At 43.3% G+C, this 20,039-nt stretch overlaps 2 protein-coding genes across 2 annotated transcripts; both read left to right on the top strand.

The window, feature by feature from the left end:
• Positions 1 to 846: 846 nt before the first annotated feature.
• Positions 847 to 13,692, top strand: pgd (phosphogluconate dehydrogenase). The gene is made up of 13 exons (XM_021616114.2): positions 847 to 1,003; positions 1,665 to 1,740; positions 1,990 to 2,169; positions 2,549 to 2,614; positions 2,713 to 2,831; positions 3,076 to 3,145; positions 3,250 to 3,384; positions 3,668 to 3,857; positions 8,780 to 8,910; positions 10,785 to 10,918; positions 11,790 to 11,889; positions 12,496 to 12,618; positions 13,096 to 13,692. Exons 1-13 carry the CDS (start codon positions 996 to 998, stop codon positions 13,213 to 13,215), a joined length of 1,452 nt encoding a protein of 483 aa, XP_021471789.1. The 5' UTR covers positions 847 to 995; the 3' UTR covers positions 13,216 to 13,692.
• A 3,607-nt stretch (positions 13,693 to 17,299) lies between these two features.
• Positions 17,300 to 18,915, top strand: sst6 (somatostatin 6). The gene is made up of 2 exons (XM_021617150.2): positions 17,300 to 17,958; positions 18,632 to 18,915. Exons 1-2 carry the CDS (start codon positions 17,848 to 17,850, stop codon positions 18,815 to 18,817), a joined length of 297 nt encoding a protein of 98 aa, XP_021472825.1. The 5' UTR covers positions 17,300 to 17,847; the 3' UTR covers positions 18,818 to 18,915.
• The last annotated feature ends 1,124 nt before the right edge of the window (positions 18,916 to 20,039 follow it).

The following is a 20,039-nucleotide window of genomic DNA, read 5'->3' as shown; positions in this document are numbered from 1 at the left end:
GGCTCAGAACGCAACCTTGTGGGGCCCCAGTGTTGAGGATCAGCGGGGAGGAGATGTTGTTGCCTACCCTCACCACCTGGGGACTATTGGATCACATACATTCTTATTTAATCGTTCTGAAGTTCTACATTTATATTACATTTCAGTCATTTAGAAGACACATTCAGAGCATATGGTAATAAAAAAATAAGGCTCATGGTTATATAATCTTATGATGATCATGGAAGAGGATAATATTGTCCCCTCTTTGATTTGTTCAAATCAGTGAAACGATCTCAAATGAAGGTGCAGATGGGGACATTTCTTTCATGAAGAAAGACTTTTTTGCCACCTATTTCCTGTTAACGTTTCCTTATATTCCTCAAGTTTCCCAGCTCTCCTGCTCTTTTTTTTTTTTAGGAAGAATGAGTTTCATATTCAATTTCTGACACCACATAGGCTACATCATGTGGTGGTAGTTCTGCATGATAAACTACAATAATAGTTGTGTACAGGTCCGGCAGTAGCATTTTTACATCTCGTGCTGAAAATATTGTCCTCAAAGGAGAGAAGTGAAGATTGGGTCAGGCAACAAATATAACTTTAATAGAAATGTATAACATTATTTGGAATTAAACTCAAAGTGCGTTTGGAAAAAGGTTGTTAGATTGTTTCTATATTTGTATTGGGGTCAAACATTGTGGAGCCAAATGATTAGATTTCAATGTTGTCTTGTCGTGTTGAAATTTGTGGGAGTGTAACAAAGTTATAAGAGTGACAGGGGGTTTAAACCAATGAAATATTTGATATCTCTGCTCAGTTTTTCTCCACGAATGAGAACTCGAGAACAATATGGCTTGAGCTCTTTGACGTCATCTCACATAGGCGATCCTTTGGTTTGGGTGAATTTGAGGTTTCCTCTTCAAATTGAGAACGAGGAAGTACTGTGGAAATCTCAAGAAAGTCCATTGGCTGTGTGTGTTACTTGAAGACAGATTATTTTCCATACCAGAAACATGGCAGAGTGAGTATTGCACATCAATGCATTATCTTCTCTGAGAACTGAATTAATATTCTTTCAAACAGCTGGCGATGGATAAACCATCTATTTTTGCTAGCTCACTCCACTTTATATTTCATTCACTTTAGCTAGCAAGCTAGTTAGCTAACGTTAGATATCCAATACAGCAGTGTAATATGGCTAGCTAACGTTGCATGCCTGGCATTAAAAGGGCAGTCTGACTTAATCTACTAACTAGCCTAGTTAGCCACCTAGCCACAAAAACCTCAATGTTTTTACTCTTTGATTTAACGTTAGCAAACGTTGTTAGCTAAGTGATTTGACAATGCACGCGACACATCGACATAGGTCTAGTAAAATAACATTAAAATGTATCCTCAACCTTGAATAGTAAATGACATGGTAATCTTGTATAGTTCAGTGAATCCTGGCTATTTAATTAACTCTTTCCTACATGATAATTTCAATCAACTTTATATAGACATGGCTTTAAAATATGCTAGCTAACGTTGTAGAATTGATTCGGAGTAGGCACTAACATTACAATATTGGACAGGCTCGTTTTTCTTGCTTGAGAGGCACCCTCTCGTTTGTTCAGTCTCAATCCAGATGCCCTAACTAACAGATACCAGGACTCTTGACTAATATGATTTTCTTTCCACAGAGCAGATATTGCGTTGATTGGTTTGGCTGTCATGGGCCAAAACATCATCCTGAATATGAATGATCATGGCTTTGTGGTAAGTCTCATATTGCAGTTTATACAGTTACATACCACCTAAATAGTCTGCAACATAAGTGGTAGGCTTAAACTTTTTACACTACATTGTCTTTCCCTTGCCTAAACTGTCTTACATCTATCGTAGGGTTTCAAAATTCTGGTAACTTTCCCAAACTTCCCAGATTTCCCCAGGATTTCTGAAACACCTGGGAATTTTATTAACGTTACCAGAATTTTGCAATCCTAATCTAACCTATTCTTTCCATAGGTCTGTGCATACAACCGCACTGTCTCCAAAGTGCACGATTTTCTGGCCAATGAGGCTAAAGGCACCAAGATAATAGGAGCTGAGTCCTTGGAGGACATGGTGGCCAAGCTGAAGAAGCCAAGGAGGATTGTGATGCTGGTCAAAGCCGGCCAGGCGGTGGACGACTTCATCGACAAGCTGGTCAGTGGCACAAACAGAAAAACAGGATAGAAATGAGGGGTCATGCTGTGGCTGTCAAATGTATCAAGGCTTTTTCAGTTCACCAAATCAGGTAATGGCTGGCTTGGATGCATTTGGGGTATTGAAATGCCACAAAGAAAAAATGTAGAACTAGTGAAATTTAGTCCCACGGTTTAAACCTCCGGTAGCTTTCCCAAAACTTTCCCAAAATTAGGAGGGAAAAAGCAGGAAATCCGTAATCCTTCAAACAAGATTTCTGGAAAATTTTGGAAATTTACAAATTTGCAACCATACAGTCCCTAATGTGGCTCATTTGGTTGTGCATGGCACTTGCATTAAAGTAGATTGCCCCCTTCTACCAGTCCATTTTCCTTCACAGGTCCCTCTTCTTGAGGCTGGCGACATTATCATTGATGGCGGCAATTCAGAATACAGAGACACAACAGTAAGTTTATCAGAAACAGCCATTTCAAAGCTATGGTAGTGTCATTGTCAAGAGTGTGGTCTCATGGTAGTGTCGACTGTGTGTGTGTGTGTGTCTAGCGGCGCTGTAAGAGTCTGAAGGAGAAGAACCTGTTGTTTGTCGGTAGTGGAGTCAGTGGAGGAGAAGAGGGGGCTCGCTATGGACCCTCACTGATGCCAGGGGGACACAAAGAGGCCTGGTGAGTTTTTGGGACTCTACCCTTCCCTCTGCTATGGAGGGGTTGGGATTGATGGTTGATTATGACTGTGTCCCAAATAGCACCGGAGTACACAGACTATAATGAGGAGGAGTAGTGATCGTCTGTGAGAAAATTGTCTTAATCAAACTGTATTTTTAAGCTTTCCCATATTGCTCCGTGTGTCCACAATCAATTATTTAATTATTATGAACTGTTAAAATGTGATAGTTTTTTACTCCTACAGGCCACATATTAAAGAGATTTTCCAAAGCATCGCTGCCAAGGTGGGGACAGGAGAGCCGTGCTGTGACTGGGTGAGCGGAATTTATTTTTCATGTCCACAGGATTTGGCACAAAATTGCACAACTTTCCCTCTTCCCTGGCTCTACATGTCATTTGAAATGTGCTGTTTTGACAGGTTGGTGATGAGGGTGCAGGCCACTTTGTGAAGATGGTCCATAATGGTATTGAGTATGGGGACATGCAACTGATCTGCGAGGCGTACCACCTCATGAAGGATGTCCTGGGTATGGACCACGACGTGATGGCACAGGTGAGCCATTCAAAATGAATCAAAGTTGATTTAAATTTTGAACCATTCCAGACACCCCTGATGACTTTCTGCTTTTGACTCCTCTGCCAGTCAGGTAATAGATATGTATTTTAGAAAAGAGGCTGAATGTCTTAGGACCGTAACTTTAATAGCATAAACCTCGCCATGAAATGGTCTCCATAGTAGCTAACTATAACAGCTGTTGATACTGTATGATGTCATGACGTATCTTAGTTGATTATTCTGTTTGTCAGGTTCACTTCTGCTCTTGGGTCTCCCATAGGCTTTTGAAGACTGGAACAAAACGGAGTTGGACTCCTTCCTTATCGAGATCACAGCTGGCATCCTCAAGTTCAGAGACACAGACGGCACTCACCTGCTGCCTAAGATCCGGGACGCCGCCGGGCAGAAAGGCACAGGGAAGTGGACGGCTATTTCGGCTCTCGAGTACGGCACACCAGTCACCCTGATCGGTAAGAGAGAAACGGACAATAGTCATGAAGTCTCCATTTGGAAATTAATCGTCCGCAGTAACGTTTCTCTCTGAGGCTAAAAGTTTAGATTGCCACCAATTTTGACTGACATTTTGAGTCAAATCAAACTTGTTTTGTGTGTATGCTCTCCTTTGGTGTAGTCTACACCTTGTCAGCTAAGTGATTATTTTCTTTTTTGGACACGGTTTATTTTCAGTTGTACCACTCTTTATTAACTTCTTGGCGCACCCATCCCGTTAGTGGGATTATTTTAGTCAACATCCGCTGAATTGCAGAGCGCCAAATTCAAATTAAATTACTAAAAATGTTTAATTTTCATAATCACAAGTGCAATATAGCAAAACACAGCTTAGCTTGTTGATAATCCACCTGGCGTGTCAGATTTCAAAAAAGCTTTACAGCTGAAACAAACCAAGCGTTTATGTAAGGACATCTCTCTCAGCAGACAAAACATTACAAACAGCTAGCAGCAAAGTAGATTGGTCACGAAAGTCAGAAAAGCAAGAAAATGAATCGCTAGCTTTGATGATCTTCGGATGTTTGCACTCACTAGACTCCCAGTTACACAATAAATGTTCCTTTTGTTCCATAAAGATTATTTTTTAAATCCAAACACCTCCATTAGGTTGGCGCGTTATGTTCAGAAATCCACAGGCTCTAGCGGTCACGACGGGGCAGACAAAAATTCCAAATAGTATCTGTACAGTTCGTAGAAACATATCAAATGTTTTTTATAATCAATCCTCAGGTTGTATTTACAATAAATAATCGATAGTATTTCAACCGGACCTTAGCTTTTTCAATAGGAGAGAGAGAGAAAATGTCTGCTCCAAGCTGTTGCGCATGCAAAACTCTGCTGGCACCCAATCATCCACTGACGTGATGTGATCGTTCCCGCTCATTTTTCAGAATAAAAGGCTGAAACTATGTCTAAAGACTGTTCACACCATGTGGAAGCAATAGGGAAAGGAATCTGGTTGCTATTCCTTTAAATGGAGGGAAGACATGCAATGGAACAGGGAGCTTTCAAAATAAGAGGCACTTCCTAGCTGGATTGTCCTCAGGTTTTCACCTGCAATATCAGTTCTGCTATACTCACAGACAATATTTTGACAGTTTTGGAAACTTTAGAGTGTTTTCTATCCTAATTATATTAATATTCTAGATTCTGGGCCTGAGAAATAGGCAGTTTCATTTGGCTACGTTTTTTATCCAAACATCAAAATACTGCCCCCTACACTCACACTCAACAGGTTAACCTGGGGCAGTTAACAGCCTGGCCAAGAGACTTGTATCCCAGCAATGTTGGCGTAGTCATGATACAGGGTTGTGTTCATTAGGGCAACGGAAAACGAAACAAGCATTTGTTATTCAATAAGTTCAGATAGTACCTCCCCGTTTCACTCTGTTTCAGAACATTGGCTTCCATTTTGTGCATACTGAATAATTTTTATTTATTGAACCTTTATTTAACTAGGCAAGTCAGTTAAGAAGAAATTCTTATATACAATGACGGCCTACCACGGCCAAACCTGGACGACGCTGGCCCAATTGTGCTCTGCCCTATGGGACTCCCAATCACATATGGATGCGATACTGCCTGGATTCTAACCAGGGACTGTAGTGACGCCCCTTGCAGTGATACCCAGCCCACAAACTACTTAGTACTCTTGTAGTGGTTTGTTTAAGAGCTGCTAATGTTTAGCCACATTAACTGACCCCCACAGTAGTGGCCCAGTCTTTGTTCAGCTGAACGTGATCAATGAAGTGTCTGCAGCCTCCCTAAGAAGATTGGAGGCTTTTCTAGTCACACCACCTCATTTCAAGTGACATAAGGGGGATTTTCAGTCTGCTGCTGCTGCGATGGGCAGCATCTCCTAAAGGTAGCATCAGGTGGTGTGGTTATTCCAGGACAAAGCTGCCTCCAGCTAAAGACTAAAGTAGTGGAGAGATACATCTCCTAAGTGATATTATCAAACTGGTTTACACTTGAGTTGACAACCATGTCATAGGCCTGTTATTCAGTCTTACTCACGATTTGAAAATGGAACCACAAGATTGCTATAGAAAGGGCTACTTTTTTCTGCAACAGAAAAGGAAGACTTTATATTTTTTGCGGTGTGTTATTGGTATTTAATGTTGTCCCTGTATCATCAGTACTGGGAGGTCCTGTGTGAATGATAGCGGAGAGAACAAAAGGGCTCATTGTGAAAGCAGAGAACTGGTGTGGGTGGCCATGGGCCAGGGAGAGAGTGGACACACCATACAGGCAGGCTTGGGGGGTGGATTTCAGCTCTCAATAGGGTTGCGTTCAATGCGGAGTCGGGCGCTTCGTTTAGCCTTACTCATTGTGACATCTTTTTTCTCTTCTCTTCCCCCGCTCGCCATTGCATTGCATCACTGTGGCAATATTTAGCAAGTCATGCTTACCCAACGTATTTTTTAATCATGTGGTGGGAAGTTGTTCCTTTTTTTGAATGTGGCAAGCCCTGCTTTTACAATAGAATGATGGTTACTAACGCTGAGTCATAGGGTACCTTTGTGTTGTGGGCGGCATTGTGTTAACTTTGTCGGCTAGGAACTGTGCCAGCTGTAGGCTTGTCATTATGTTTGGGATTAGTATTAAACTGGATGATGATTAAGGTATAAACGGGATGCCTATTCGATCAAAGATATAGAAGGGCAGAATTTTGGTGGTAAATATTGTCACTGTCAGTGTCTAGCTTACAATACAATCCCTTAATGTTTAATTCATGAAGGAAGGAGAAACCCGCACTCACCTTTTCCTTCAAATATATCCCTTTTGAACCCGCTACCCAAAGACCTTTTGTCACTACAAACATTTGAGCTGAGCATGCCAATTTCAGCTAGGCTATCAATTGTCTTTGACAGATCACAGCTGTTTACTGGGTCATTCCTCACAAAACTAGAACAAAGAAAATACAAGGATTTGGGAGATTTTCATGAAATGTAATCCATAGTTTTGTGAGGAATCACCATACGAGGACTCATAGGGTTATTGAATTTAATAGAAATGAAAAGGGAGAACGTGTTTTGAGGTAGACCTTGACCACCTACTTGATCTTGTCCAATTTCCTATTGAAAGCATTTTTCCCATTTTGTGCCCAATGACCGCGACCCGGTTTGTGACCAAATGTGTTGCTCTGTAAAGAAGCTGACTCTCTGCCTCTCGCTCGCTCCCTCTGCCTCTCGCTCGCTCCCTCTGCCTCTCGCTCGCTCCCTCTGCCTCTCGCTCGCTGCCTCTCGCTCGCTCCCTCTGCCTCTCGCTCGCTCCCTCTGCCTCTCGCTCGCTCCCTCTGCCTCTCGCTCGCTCCCTCTGCTTCTCGCTCGCTCCCTCTACCTCTCGCTCGCTCTGCCTCTCGCTCCCTCTGCCTCTCATGCCTCTGCCTCTCATGCCTCTGCCTCTCGCTCCCTCTGCCTCTCATGCCTCTTTCTCTCTGCCTTTCATGCCTCTGCCTCTCATGCCTCTTTCTCTCTGCCTCTCATGCCTCTTTCTCTCTGCCTCTCATGCCTCTTTCTCTCTGCCTCTCATGCCTCTTTCTCTCTGCCTCTCATGCCTCTTTCTCTCTGCCTCTCATGCCTCTTTCTCTCTGCCTCTCATGCCTCTTTCTCTCTGCCTCTCATGCCTCTTTCTCTCTGCCTCTCATGCCTCTTTCTCTCTGCCTCTCATGCCTCTTTCTCTCTGCCTCTCATGCCTCTTTCTCTCTGCCTCTCATGCCTCTTTCTCTCTGCCTCTCATGCCTCTTTCTCTCTGCCTCTCATGCCTCTGCCTCTCATGCCTCTTTCTCTCTGCCTCTCATGCCTCTTTCTCTCTGCCTCTCATGCCTCTGCCTCTCATGCCTCTTTCTCTCTGCCTCTCATGCCTCTTTCTCTCTGCCTCTCATGCCTCTTTCTCTCTGCCTCTCATGCCTCTTTCTCTCTGCCTCTCATGCCTCTTTCTCTCTGCCTCTCATGCCTCTTTCTCTCTGCCTCTCTCTCTCTGCCTCTTATGCCTCTTTCTCTCTGCCTCTCATGCCTCTTTCTCTCTGCCTCTCATGCCTCTTTCTCTCTGCCTCTCATGCCTCTTTCTCTCTGCCTCTCATGCCTCTTTCTCTCTGCCTCCATGCCTCTTTCTCTCTGCCTCTCATGCCTCTTTCTCTCTGCCTCTCATGCCTCTTTCTCTCTGCCTCTCATGCCTCTTTCTCTCTGCCTCTTTCTCTCTGCCTCTCATGCCTCTTTCTCTCTGCATCTCATGCCTCTTTCTCTCTGCCTCTCATGCCTCTTTCTCTCTGCCTCTCATGCCTCTTTCTCTCTGCCTCTCATGCCTCTTTCTCTCTGCCTCTCATGCCTCTTTCTCTCTGCCTCTCATGCCTCTTTCTCTCTGCCTCTCATGCCTCTTTCTCTCTGCCTCTCATGCCTCTTTCTCTCTGCCTCTCATGCCTCTTTCTCTCTGCCTCTCATGCCTCTTTCTCTCTGCCTCTCATGCCTCTTTCTCTCTGCCTCTCATGCCTCTTTCTCTCTGCCTCTCATGCCTCTTTCTCTCTGCCTCTCATGCCTCTTTCTCTCTGCCTCTCATGCCTCTTTCTCTCTGCCTCTCATGCCTCTTTCTCTCTGCCTCTCATGCCTCTTTCTCTCTGCCTCTCATGCCTCTTTCTCTCTGCCTCTCATGCCTCTTTCTCTCTGCCTCTCATGCCTCTTTCTCTCTGCCTCTCATGCCTCTTTCTCTCTGCCTCTCATGCCTCTTTCTCTCTGCCTCTCATGCCTCTTTCTCTCTGCCTCTCATGCCTCTTTCTCTCATGCCTCTCATGCCTCTCATGCCTCTGCCTCTCTGCCTCTCATGCTCTGCCTCATCGCTCTCTCTCTCTCATCCCTCTATCTCTCTCTCATCCTCCCTCTCACAGGCGAGGCTGTCTTTGCCAGATGTCTGTCGGCCCTGAAGGACGAGAGAGTGGAGGCCAGCAGGAGCCTGGCCGGGCCCCAGGGAGCCAAGTTCAACGGGGACAAGGCTTCGTTCCTTGAGGACATCAGAAAGGTAGCCAGGCTACAGATGTCTGGGTTTCTGGGGCAATGCTGTAAAAACAGAAGAGTTCATCCACATATCACTATTAAAGCGCTTGTCATGTTTTCTCACCAATAGCTGAGGAAAATCACATGTTTTATTTGTAATCAGCCAAACAGAGTATTTTGAACATGTTGACTCATGCTCCCGAGTGGTGCAGCGGTCTAAGAGCTCAGTGCAAGAGGCATCACTACAGTCCCTGGTTTGAATCCAGGCTGTATTCCATCCGGCCGTGATTGGGAGTCCCATAGGGCGGCGCACAATTGGCCCAGCGTCGGCCGGGGTAGGCAAAACAAAAAATGCTATAGCTAATTGGTGGACTAGTTGGCCTCCTCAGTTTTCTGGAAACTTGTGTGCCTTTCCAAATCATGTCTAATCAGTTTAATTCACCACAGGTGGACTCCAATCAGGTTGTAGAAACATCTCAAGGATGATCAATGGGGGCCTCCCGGGAGGCGCAGTGGTTAAGTGCACTGTACTGCAGCGCCAGCTGTGCCACCAGAGACCCTCGCCCAGGCTCTGTCGTAACCGGCCGCGACCGGGAGGTCCGTGGGGCGACACACAATTGGCCTAGCATCGTCCGGGTTAGGGAGGGTTTGGCCGGTAGGGACATCCTTGTCTCATCGCGCACCAGCGACTCCTGTGGCAGTCCGGGCGCAGTGCGCGCCAACCAAGGTTGCCAGGTGCACGGTGTTTCCTCCGACACATTGGTGCGGCTGGCTTCCGGGTTGAATGCGCGCTGTGCTAAGAAGCTGGGTTGTGTATCGGAGGGCGCATGACTTTCAACCTTCGTCTCTCCCGAGCCCGTTCGGGAGTTGTAGCGATGAGACAAGATAGTAGCTACTAAACAATTCGATACCACGAAATTGGGGAAAAAAGGATGATTAATGGAAACAGGATGCACCTGAGCTCAATTTCGATTCTCATAGCAAAGGGTCTGAATACTTATGTAAATAAGGTTTTTCTGTTTTAATTTTTCATAAATTTGCCAAAAAAACGGCACCTGTTTTCACTTTGTCATTATGGGGTTGCTGAGGGGGGGAAAGTATTTAATCCATTTTTGAATAGGCTGTAACAAAATGTGGAAAAAGTCAAGGGGTCTGAATCCTTCCTGAAGGCACTGTATAGGCTATACAGCCTATACAAGGTGTTGGAATACACAGGGGATTGATGATAACATTGTGGTGAATTTGAAGGGCACCATTACAGGGACTGATGCACACAACTCCATGTCTCTTCGCAGTCTGACAACGCAACATGGCCACTAGAATGGTATTGCTTTGGGGATATCGTGAGTGAGTGAGATGCCTGTTTGAATGATTCTATTAGACCCCCCCTCACACACACATCTGAGTCCGTGTGGTTCCTCATTCTGAAATTGATCTGTGGCACAACCTCTTCCAGGTCCTAATAGGCCTATGGTTATTATGTGTTAAGAGAGGATTTCCTTGTTACTAAAGCCAATTCAGAAGTCTAGTTTCACCAGGTCATCTAACAGCAGGCATTTCAACAGCAACAGGGAGCCAGGGAGACATGCAAATCCCCTACTTTAATCTTGAAATATAATATGTGACTTTATTCTCAATTTTGACTTTATTCTCTAAATATTGCCACTTATTCTTGAAATATTGCCACTTTAAGTGCTATTGTGCAAAAAAAGATCTATTATAAATATATATACATACATACAAAAATATGATCCAAGTACCACCACTCGTCAAGTAAATGTTATTATTTTATATATATTTTTTAACTCTTCCGTAGATTAATCATGGATATAGGAACAGAATTTCTCTGCTAATTATCAGTTACTTCAAGCAAATGGTTTTGTCTTGTGTCCTGTTCAGGCCCTCTATGCCTCCAAGATCATCTCGTATGCCCAGGGCTTCATGCTGCTCAGACAGGCGGCCAAAGAGTTTGGCTGGTCCCTAAACTATGGCGCCATTGCCCTGATGTGGAGGGGAGGCTGCATCATCCGAAGGTAAGACCTACCATACCATCATCATTAAAAAGCTGTCAGAGCTCCATTTACGAGCGTGTGGCCACAGTGTGAAGCCATTTGTTTTATTCTTGCTGCCACAGAGTGGCAGGGTTGACGAAGCCACAAGGAATTTGAGATAAGATAAGATTTCCTGGAAAATCGGAGTGGGACAAGAATGAGGAAATGTCTCTCCTAATCAGAGTTGCAGTCAGTAAAAAAATAAACTTTTGAAATAACTAGCTTCTCATTTTCAGTGTATTGAGAAGTCATTTAATAATGGATGCCCTATCGTAAATTATTGAATTGGAATGTCAGTTTACATCCTGAATTGACTCAATTTGATATCACCCTAACTCTGGTGTCAAGTCATACTTGTTGTATTCTTGCTGCCACAGAGTATTGTAATGCAGCCAGCTGGTGAGTCAACCACAATGAAGTAGAGAAGGATTCCTGGAGAATCAGAGCCATACAAGAATGAGGAAATGTTGGTCTTAATGCGCAATGTGGGAAACATGTTGCATAAACCTTGAGCAAACAGAAACCATTCATCATAATGTCTCTCAGCCCTGTGCCAAACTACACCCGACATTACTTTTCAAAGTGCAATGTGTTTTAACTGAGAATAAGGTCTTGGTCAGTAGGGCAGAGCCGTCTAAAGTAGATCGGTCCTTACACTCCTGTCTGAAATGGTTTTATCCTTTTTCAGGGATAATAAAACAGTGACCCTGGGTCATATACATTAGGACACACTGTAGCAAAATGTTATGTTACCAGAAAATGAAAATAAACGGTCTTGTAGTCCCGCCCTGTTTGTCTGTTTTGTTTGGTGAGTAATGATGCCAGTATCTCTCTCACCATCTCTTTTCTCCAGTGTTTTCCTGGGGAAGATCAAAGAGGCCTTTGACAGGGATGCTGAGCTGCAGAATCTGCTGTTGGATACCTTCTTCAGTAATGCCGTACAGGACTGCCAGGTACAGTAAAGGAGAGTAGGGTTAATCTGCTCTAAAATGCTGAACTTGGGTCATTTTTAGCATTTTCCCCCCATAAGGGTTAAGTTTAGGATTGGGGGAGGGGAGGCTGATCCTCAATCTGCACCTAGGGGAGTAGGAAGTGATGAAAGAAAGCCCAACCCCTTTGTGGCCACGTTAGCAACACACACTCACGGCTGTTACCACCCCACCGCTATATTGATACATCATACCATTTCCCAGCCCACAAAAGGAGAATATATTGGGGCTGTTAGTTATTGGTGGAAATGTGTTTTTGTAATATAGATGACATGTCATGGGCTTCTTATTCATACTGCATTTTAATCGCAGTGTTGTACATGGTATGGCCCAAGACAGGGCAACATTTACAAAGTTATACTGTATTTGGTCTCTGCGTTTAAATAAATAAACCCCTTGTAGCTATCTAATTATGTGATTATAAGTGTTCATGTCATATTGCTTTGCAATGATCTTGTCTAATAAACTTGAAATAAATGTATTCACCATGATGTTCCCAAATCCCAGAGGGTTAGAGATTATTCTGTGTGCTTTTGCTCATGCGTGTGCCTGTCTTTGTCATGGCTGTAGGACTCGTGGCGCCGGGCGGTCAGCATTGGAGTGCAGCAGGGGATCCCTATGCCTTGTTTCACCACCGCCTTGTCCTTCTACGACGGCTACAGACACGACATGCTCCCGGCTAACCTCCTCCAGGTAACAACACATTGGATGCCACGGTGGAAGCGTCTCCTCTTACCATGCTTAAGGAGCAACTCAGTGACACAACACACCACTCTCTTCAGGGCACAAAGCTCCCCCTACAAGAACATATGTCAAAGTGAAAGAGATTAAATCGGTCTTGTCACGTGTGGATGTTAGCTAAGGGTAGTGTGTGTTTGGATGCAGGGGGAGGCGGGTGGACTTTAAGACCCTAAGACGATGATGTAACTACCATATTTAAATGGATACTGGAGCATATAGGCCCACCCATATGCCCAGCTAGCAAGGAAATGTTTTACAAAGTTGTGAAAACGTTGCAGAACATTACAAAAACGTTATGTGCCAGCTGGGCTGTTCTGGCGCCCACTCTTCTGTGAGAGCATCTTGCGTCGCTTTATTGGCAAAAATATAGAAGGAATAAAACAACATTTTACTGAGGCAACTCTTATCTCTGTGTGTTTGTCACTTTAGGCCCAGAGGGACTACTTTGGAGCACACACGTATGAACTTCTGTCAAACCCTGGCAAGTACATCCACACCAACTGGACAGGCCACGGTGGCAACGTTTCCTCTTCCTCTTACAACGCTTAAGGAGCAACGCCGTCTCAGACTGACGCAGACGGGCAGAGACGGAAGGCCAGAAGAGATGAGGGGCATTTTCTAGCTCAAGAAGATTTATGTTAGATGTTACTTCTCTAAAACCAATCATCAATATTTAAAGACCCCTTCCTTCAATCAGACATATTGTATCTTAAGATTCTTAAAAGGGGTTCAGATGTACTATTAGTTGTATTTATGATGAAGTGGGAAAAGTAATCATTGTATGTGTATGTCAACACTTCCCCTATGAGGTTGGTAGTGCAGTGCTTAGTACTGTAGGGCCCATTGCCACAGACGCGACTTCCCTCTTTGTTGCGTAAGGGTTTCGCCCCCAAAATTTACACCACAAGCTGTCGGCTAGTTTCTCCAATCATGTTCGACCCAGAGTTCTCACAGTTGACACTGGATTAAGGTTAACCATGGCACTGTACTGTATTAGGCTAAATAAAGATTTAAATCCCTTTTTAATTAGCTTTTGTGGTCCTTACACTCCAGCCTCGAGCGGAAAACAGGATTCAGGTTTTGCTCTGTTTATAACTGCCCAGGGTTACATTGGGCAGAACGAGGCTTCAACTGCGGCGATGGCCCATGGTACAGTAATAAACTTTGATAAAATGACCCTGTTAAATCAGTGAGAGCATCTCTCTTTCATGAAATCCATTGAAGCCTTTGCTTACCAAATTAGCACAATTCAAACCAATTGAACAATCTTTTGTTTATTTGTAGCCTGTGTAATTTCAAGCAATTTCCAGTAGGTGGCCCTAAGACACTTGTCCCTGTGGTTCCTGGATATCAATCATGAAAACACAGATTGACAATAGACTCATATAGTCTGAAATGTGGCTTGGAAATTATTTAGTGGTTTAGTCAAGTCCATCTTGTTAATGGAGGTTTGTTCTTACTTTGAGAAGGTGTTGAAGGGTTTTGGATTCTAAGGTTACTGAACTTTTTCAAATGATAATGCATCATCTAATTTGTTTACAACTTTAAAGTATGGAACACTTGAGCGGAAAAAGCTAAATCACATTTGTGGAGAGAGTGGAGTTGGTGTCTCACCTATTGGCGAAGGCAATATAGTTCACGTGTTGTTCAGATCTCAATTCACTCTGCTCAGATCTTCAGTGTCTTTGGCTTATAAGTGAGAAACGCTACATCTCAAGCAGGCACACAGTTTGTTCTTCCTTTAATATCAGCTGTATCACTCACCTGTTGAAATCCGTAGGGCAATTCAAAGCTCATTTGCCAGTGCACCAGATGCGCCTGTAGCTTTGGTCTTTGACGCCTTTGTTTTAGGCCTTAAGTACCCCTCATTCAGCTTCTCTAGCCATCCACCGTCACTTATTTTGGGCAGTTAGGTTCTTCCAAGAATACCTTCATTGGCCCCCATTTTCGCAATTGGCTCCTGCTTAACACTGGCACTGGCCATATCTGCCATGTTTCTTTCAACTATCTAATCCTTTCAGATCAAGATAAAGGGTTTTGGAAAAGTGTATAGGAAATGTAGCCTGGTCCACCAAAATGTAAGATCAGGATGGTCGAACGAGGCTATAAGAAAGGAGCCCACTGTCGAGTATTGACATTCAGTATGGAAGATGTACTGCCATTGTCAATCCTTTTGATGGTTAAAGGAGCCTTTATCTCTGTAGGCTTGCTGTAAATACATTCTGGTGTTCCTGTTTAGTTGACTTGACTCTTAACTTCTTACATGACAAACAAAGCGACAGTGTTTTTGCTATGTAGGCCTACAGATTACAGTTATCATAAAAAGACAACCTGGCTCTTCCATTATCAAAGTTAGGATCGTCATCACCACTCAACCCATTTAGCATAGCTTTGCTATTTGGATTCAGCATTCAGACTTTGTTAATGATACTCTTCTCCTTTTTTAAATAAATATTTGTCTGGGTTGATCCTTTTGTTTATGCCTACGGTTTAATTAATCCATCGGAAAAGGGAACATTGACAATTAGGGGCTTGCTGAGGAGGGAAGTGTTCTAAATGACTTGTTGGGTTGTATTAAAACGTATGAGGCTATTATATCTCTTTGATGGCAGCGCAGCTGGGTGATGGTGCCGAGTCATCCTTCAGACAGTGAGTCCCAGATGGCACCCTATTGAGTACATTACGTTTGACCAGGGCCCAGATCAAAGTAGTGCATTGTAAGGAATAGGGTGGCGTTTGGGATGTAACCTGTTCAATAATGCATTATACAGTTGTTGAGGAAGACACGAGAAGAACCCATATTCCCAAAAACTTGAATCAAAGTGGGTCCTGCAGCATACCTTGTGGTTTTTATATTACACATATTGTTGGGGAATGTATAGGCCTGCAATTCCTTCCAATCTGAGAAAGAGGAATGGGTGAAAGCTATATAGGGTTTAGGCCAGGATTAATTCCGATCAGCGTTAACCCTTGTTAGCCACATACATAGCTTTTCATTGCTTTTGTTGAGGTGGTGTCAGAGGTGCGTTTAGAGCTGTCAAATCCGTCTGGTCTCAGACTAGACGTAACATAGTCAACGTAAATCCATGGAATTCATGTTACATTTGGTATGGTTACATTAGAAAGAAGGTAAGGCAAAAACAAAAGTAAGGTGGGTGTATAATGTGTACATCTAACAACCCAAAGGTTGCGTGTTCAAATCTCATTACAGACAACTTGAATATTTTAGCTAATTAGCAACTTTGAAACTAATTTTTAGCTACTTTGCAACTACATAATGCTAGCTAACCCTTCCCCTAACCTTAACCCTTTAACCAAACTCCTAATCTTAACCCCTAACCTAGCTAACGTTAGCCACAACAAATTGTAATTCGTAACATATCATACGAAGTGGATGATGGACATCCACAAATTAATACATACCAAACATAACATATCATACTCATTTGAGTGTGACGGATTTTCATTTACAATGTTACGTATACCCGAGTCCAGGTTGGTCAAATTGGTGAGCAGCTGCTCCTGTCGTCATGGTCACGAAACCACAACCGTCCTATCCCACCCAAGTTAGAAGTTCAGAATGGGAAAGAGTAGGCTATATATAAATAATGACACTCATTTAAAACCATTAAACGAAAAAAAAATGGGATTCATATCAGCCTAATCAACATGCCAGTGTTCGAACTTGTAACGCGGCTGCATGGGATTTTTACTGATGCGTCTTGGTGCATCCAATGGCAATGTCCGTGATAGGTAACGCCAGGAGTCACTTGTGGATTTGACAGCTCTAACGCAGTTAATAGGGCTATGTGCAATCCATAGCGCTGAAGATCCCGCTACAGCGCAATTGAAATGTAAAGGGAATTTCCAATTGAGCCGACATACTTTACCAAAGAATGGCGTAAACCTAGATTCAATCAGATCAGCTCAATTGGAAATTACCTTTACAAAATGAAACATTGGTTTCTTTACCCTCTAAGTCTATAGACAAGCTATGACAGAAATTCAAGCTTCGGTTTAGTCTCCTTGGCACTGTTTCCACGTGCTTTTATTTTTATTTTACCCTTATTTTACCAGGTAAGTTGACTGAGAACACATTCTCATTTACAGCAACGAACGAGTTACAGGGAAGAGGAGGATGAGTGAGCCAATTGTAAACTGGGGATGATTAGGTGAATGTGATGGTATGAGTGCCAGATTGGGAATTTAGCCAGGACACCGGAGTTAACACCCCTACTCTTACCGGCCATGATTGGGAGTCCCATATGACGGAACACTACTGGCCCAACGTCGTCCGTCATTGTATAAACAAATTTGTTCTTAACTTACTTGCCTAGTTAAATAAAGAATGACAATAAGTGCCATGGAATCTTTAGTGAGCACACCTGTTTAACATCCCATCTGAAAGACAACACCCTACACAGGGTAATGCCCCCAATCACTGCCCTAGGATATTATACATATATTTTTTAGACCAGAAGGTGCACCCTCCAACACCACTTCCAGCAGCACCTGGTCTCCCATCCAGGGACCAACCAGGACCAACCCTGCTTAGCTTCAGAAGCAAGCCAGCAGTGGGATGCAGGGTGGTATGCTGCTGGCTTACCATCCTAATGTTTTAGCATTTGTGGCACAAATTCCATTCAAGGCACGGGGCCAATGATTTGGACATGGTGTGCAAAAAATGCACATATCTGTCCCATGGCTCTAATGGGATTTGTGCCACAAACGCTAAAATGCTGGCATGTTGAAATGGTGCCAGGGGAAACTAAACCAAACCATGGATTGCTTTAGCATACAGATTGAATAGAGCCCTTAGTTTTGAGATCCTTTCCTAACTTTCATCACACTTTTGTTATTTTGTCCTTACCATTTATTTTTACAATTATGGAACACATGGCAAATTGATACTTAATCAGTGCATAATTACTTAGAGGGGAAGATGCTACAAGTTGTGGGGGAGGGAGGCTTTTAAAGGAAATTACATCCACTTAATTGTGATGTCTAATTCAGAGAACATACTGTATGTTTTTTTTTTATGTACTACAGCGTATTAACAGGAAATGGGCTCATTTTGGTAATTACTCATGTCTGCGTCAAACACCCCGGTTTGTGTGTGTCTGTGGGGGTCTATAAAAATGTGGCTTGTGCCACGAGACTTGCAGCAGCTTCAAGAAAGTGATGATCATGAGGGTGCTGGTGAGTTTAGTACCCTTCGTCCTCATGGTGTGGTGTGGACAAGAGACAACGGCACTTCCCATAGAGGATAACCTAGGATTGCAGCACAACCGGGTGAGTTGATAATAATCACTCCTTATTAAACTCAATAGCGTGTTTAAAGGTTTGGTATGAAAATGTTAGTTTCTACATATGTCAATTTAGACTTTTGGGGACAGCTCATAGTTTTGTGGTACAGTTCTAAAGTTGAGATATGACACCACACTTGATGTTGCATGTTTGTTGTGTTGTAATATCAAGCATGAGCCATGAATTGCAACCACAAATGCCGATATTCAGGTCAACTACAGATAGTTGTTACTGGATACACGCTTAAAGTCGGTTTGAGGGGCAACGTGTCCTGGCTGGTAATAGTTGACACGTGATTTAGGCCTCTATTCAATCTGTAACGCTGAAGCATTAGATTCCGCGATAGAAATATAAAGGTCATTTCAGATTGAGCCAACATATTCCGCGTTTACGGTGAATGCAGTCTCCGCTAAAGTGGAAACATTGCCGTTAAATCCCAATCACGCTGTAAAGCTAAAGTCCCGCGATGTGGATTGATTAGAGCCCTTAGAAACCGTTCTGACAGCAAACCTGGCTGAGAGGAAGTCATCCATTGGATGCAACCTAACAAGGACTTAATCAAGTGTCAACTCCCTCCATCCAGGATCATGCTGTGCAAATCAAATTCACCTATATAATTTGTTTAATAATACATGACAAAAATGTAATTTTGGTCCAGGAGTTGACTGTGGAGCAGAGGGACCTGTTGAAGACGAATGAGCTGAATGAGCTGACGTCCAAGTATATGTATCCGGATCAACAGCTCCACAGAGAGCTGCAGGACAGATCTCTCAGAGCTCAAGTTCCTGCCAAAGTGAGATCCCCCTGTAAGAAGTTATTTTGGAAGACCTTCTCATCCTGCTAGCAAAGGCACTGGCAGACAGCTGCTGGCAGTCACAGTCCACACCCTGGCTTCTTAGCCGCATTGCATGAGCAATACTCAATTACTATGAATAAACTGCAACTAAAGAAAAACAAATTCTGATGGATGACTTTGTGACGCAGTACCTCTGCCCATACTGCATCTCTCCTAGAATGTAGGGCAGGCAAGTGGTATTATCTTACTATTGCAGTGGTCTTTCTTTATTAGTTTTATTTTCAGGGAACGTTTGAGGTGTAGAATTACAATTCCTTGCTATTAACTATTTTGCATGGATTTAACATGGTTTATTGTTACTGTGTCAGCAAAAGACAACACTATGAAGCCTTCATACTGTCATTACTATTAACATCAACTGAATTACAATGAGAAAAGGCTGCAGCCTAGATAATTGCTTACCTCACATTTTGACTTCTTGCCTTGCCTAGACGGTGCCTTCGGAAAGTATTCAGACCCCTTGACTTGTTCCACATTTTGTTACATTACAACTTTATTCTAAAATTGATTGAAATATTTTTTTGTCCTCATCAATCTATACACAATACCCCATAATAACTTTTATTTTATTTAACATTTTTGCTCATTATAAAAATGAAATATCACATTAACATAAGTATTCAGACCCTTTACTTTGTTGAAGCACCTTTGGCAGTGATTACAGCATCAAGTCTTCTTGGGTATGATGCTACAAGCTTGCCATACCTGTATTTGGGGAGTTTCTCCCATTCTTCTCTGCAATCTTCTCAAGCTCTGTCAGGTTGGCACACCTATTTTCAGGTCTCTCCAGAGATGTTAGATCGGGTTCAAGTCCAGGCTCTGGCTTGTCCCGAATTCACTCCTGCATTGTCTTGGCTGTGTGCTTAGGGTTGTTGTCCTGTTGGAAGGTGAACGTTCACCCCAGTCAGACCCTGAGGAGTGCTGTGGAGCAGGTTTTCATCAGGGATCTCTGTACTTTGCTCTGTTCATCTTTGCCTCGATCCTGACTAGTCTCTCAGTCCCTGCCTCTGAAAAACATACTCACAGCATGATGCTTCCACCACCATACTATACCATAGGGATGATGTCAGGTTTCCTCCAGACATGACGCTTGTCATTCAGGCCAAAGAGTTCCATCTTGGTTTCATCAGACCAGATAATCAGACCAGACTTCTTCAAAGTCTTTAGGTGACTTTGGCAAACTCCAAGTGGTCTATCATGTCTTTTACTG

The sequence above is a fragment of the Oncorhynchus mykiss genome, chromosome 9 (genome assembly GCF_013265735.2).
Source record: "Oncorhynchus mykiss isolate Arlee chromosome 9, USDA_OmykA_1.1, whole genome shotgun sequence".
NCBI classification, from domain to species: Eukaryota; Metazoa; Chordata; class Actinopteri; order Salmoniformes; family Salmonidae; genus Oncorhynchus; species Oncorhynchus mykiss.
Note: the sequence above shows the minus strand (reverse complement) of the source record. Positions and strands in the feature narration are given on the sequence as shown.

Excerpts from the sequence above, each read along its gene's own strand:
- pgd (XM_021616114.2), top strand. Across the intron at positions 3,858-8,779 it reads CACACCAGTCACCCTGATCG|GCGAGGCTGTCTTTGCCAGA; the intron begins GTAAGAGAGAAA and ends TCCCTCTCACAG. Across the intron at positions 12,619-13,095 it reads TCCCGGCTAACCTCCTCCAG|GCCCAGAGGGACTACTTTGG; the intron begins GTAACAACACAT and ends TTGTCACTTTAG.
- sst6 (XM_021617150.2), top strand. The coding sequence starts at position 17,848 with ATGATCATGAGGGTGCTGGTGAGTTTAGTACCCTTCGTCCTCATGGTG. Across the intron at positions 17,959-18,631 it reads TAGGATTGCAGCACAACCGG|GAGTTGACTGTGGAGCAGAG; the intron begins GTGAGTTGATAA and ends ATTTTGGTCCAG.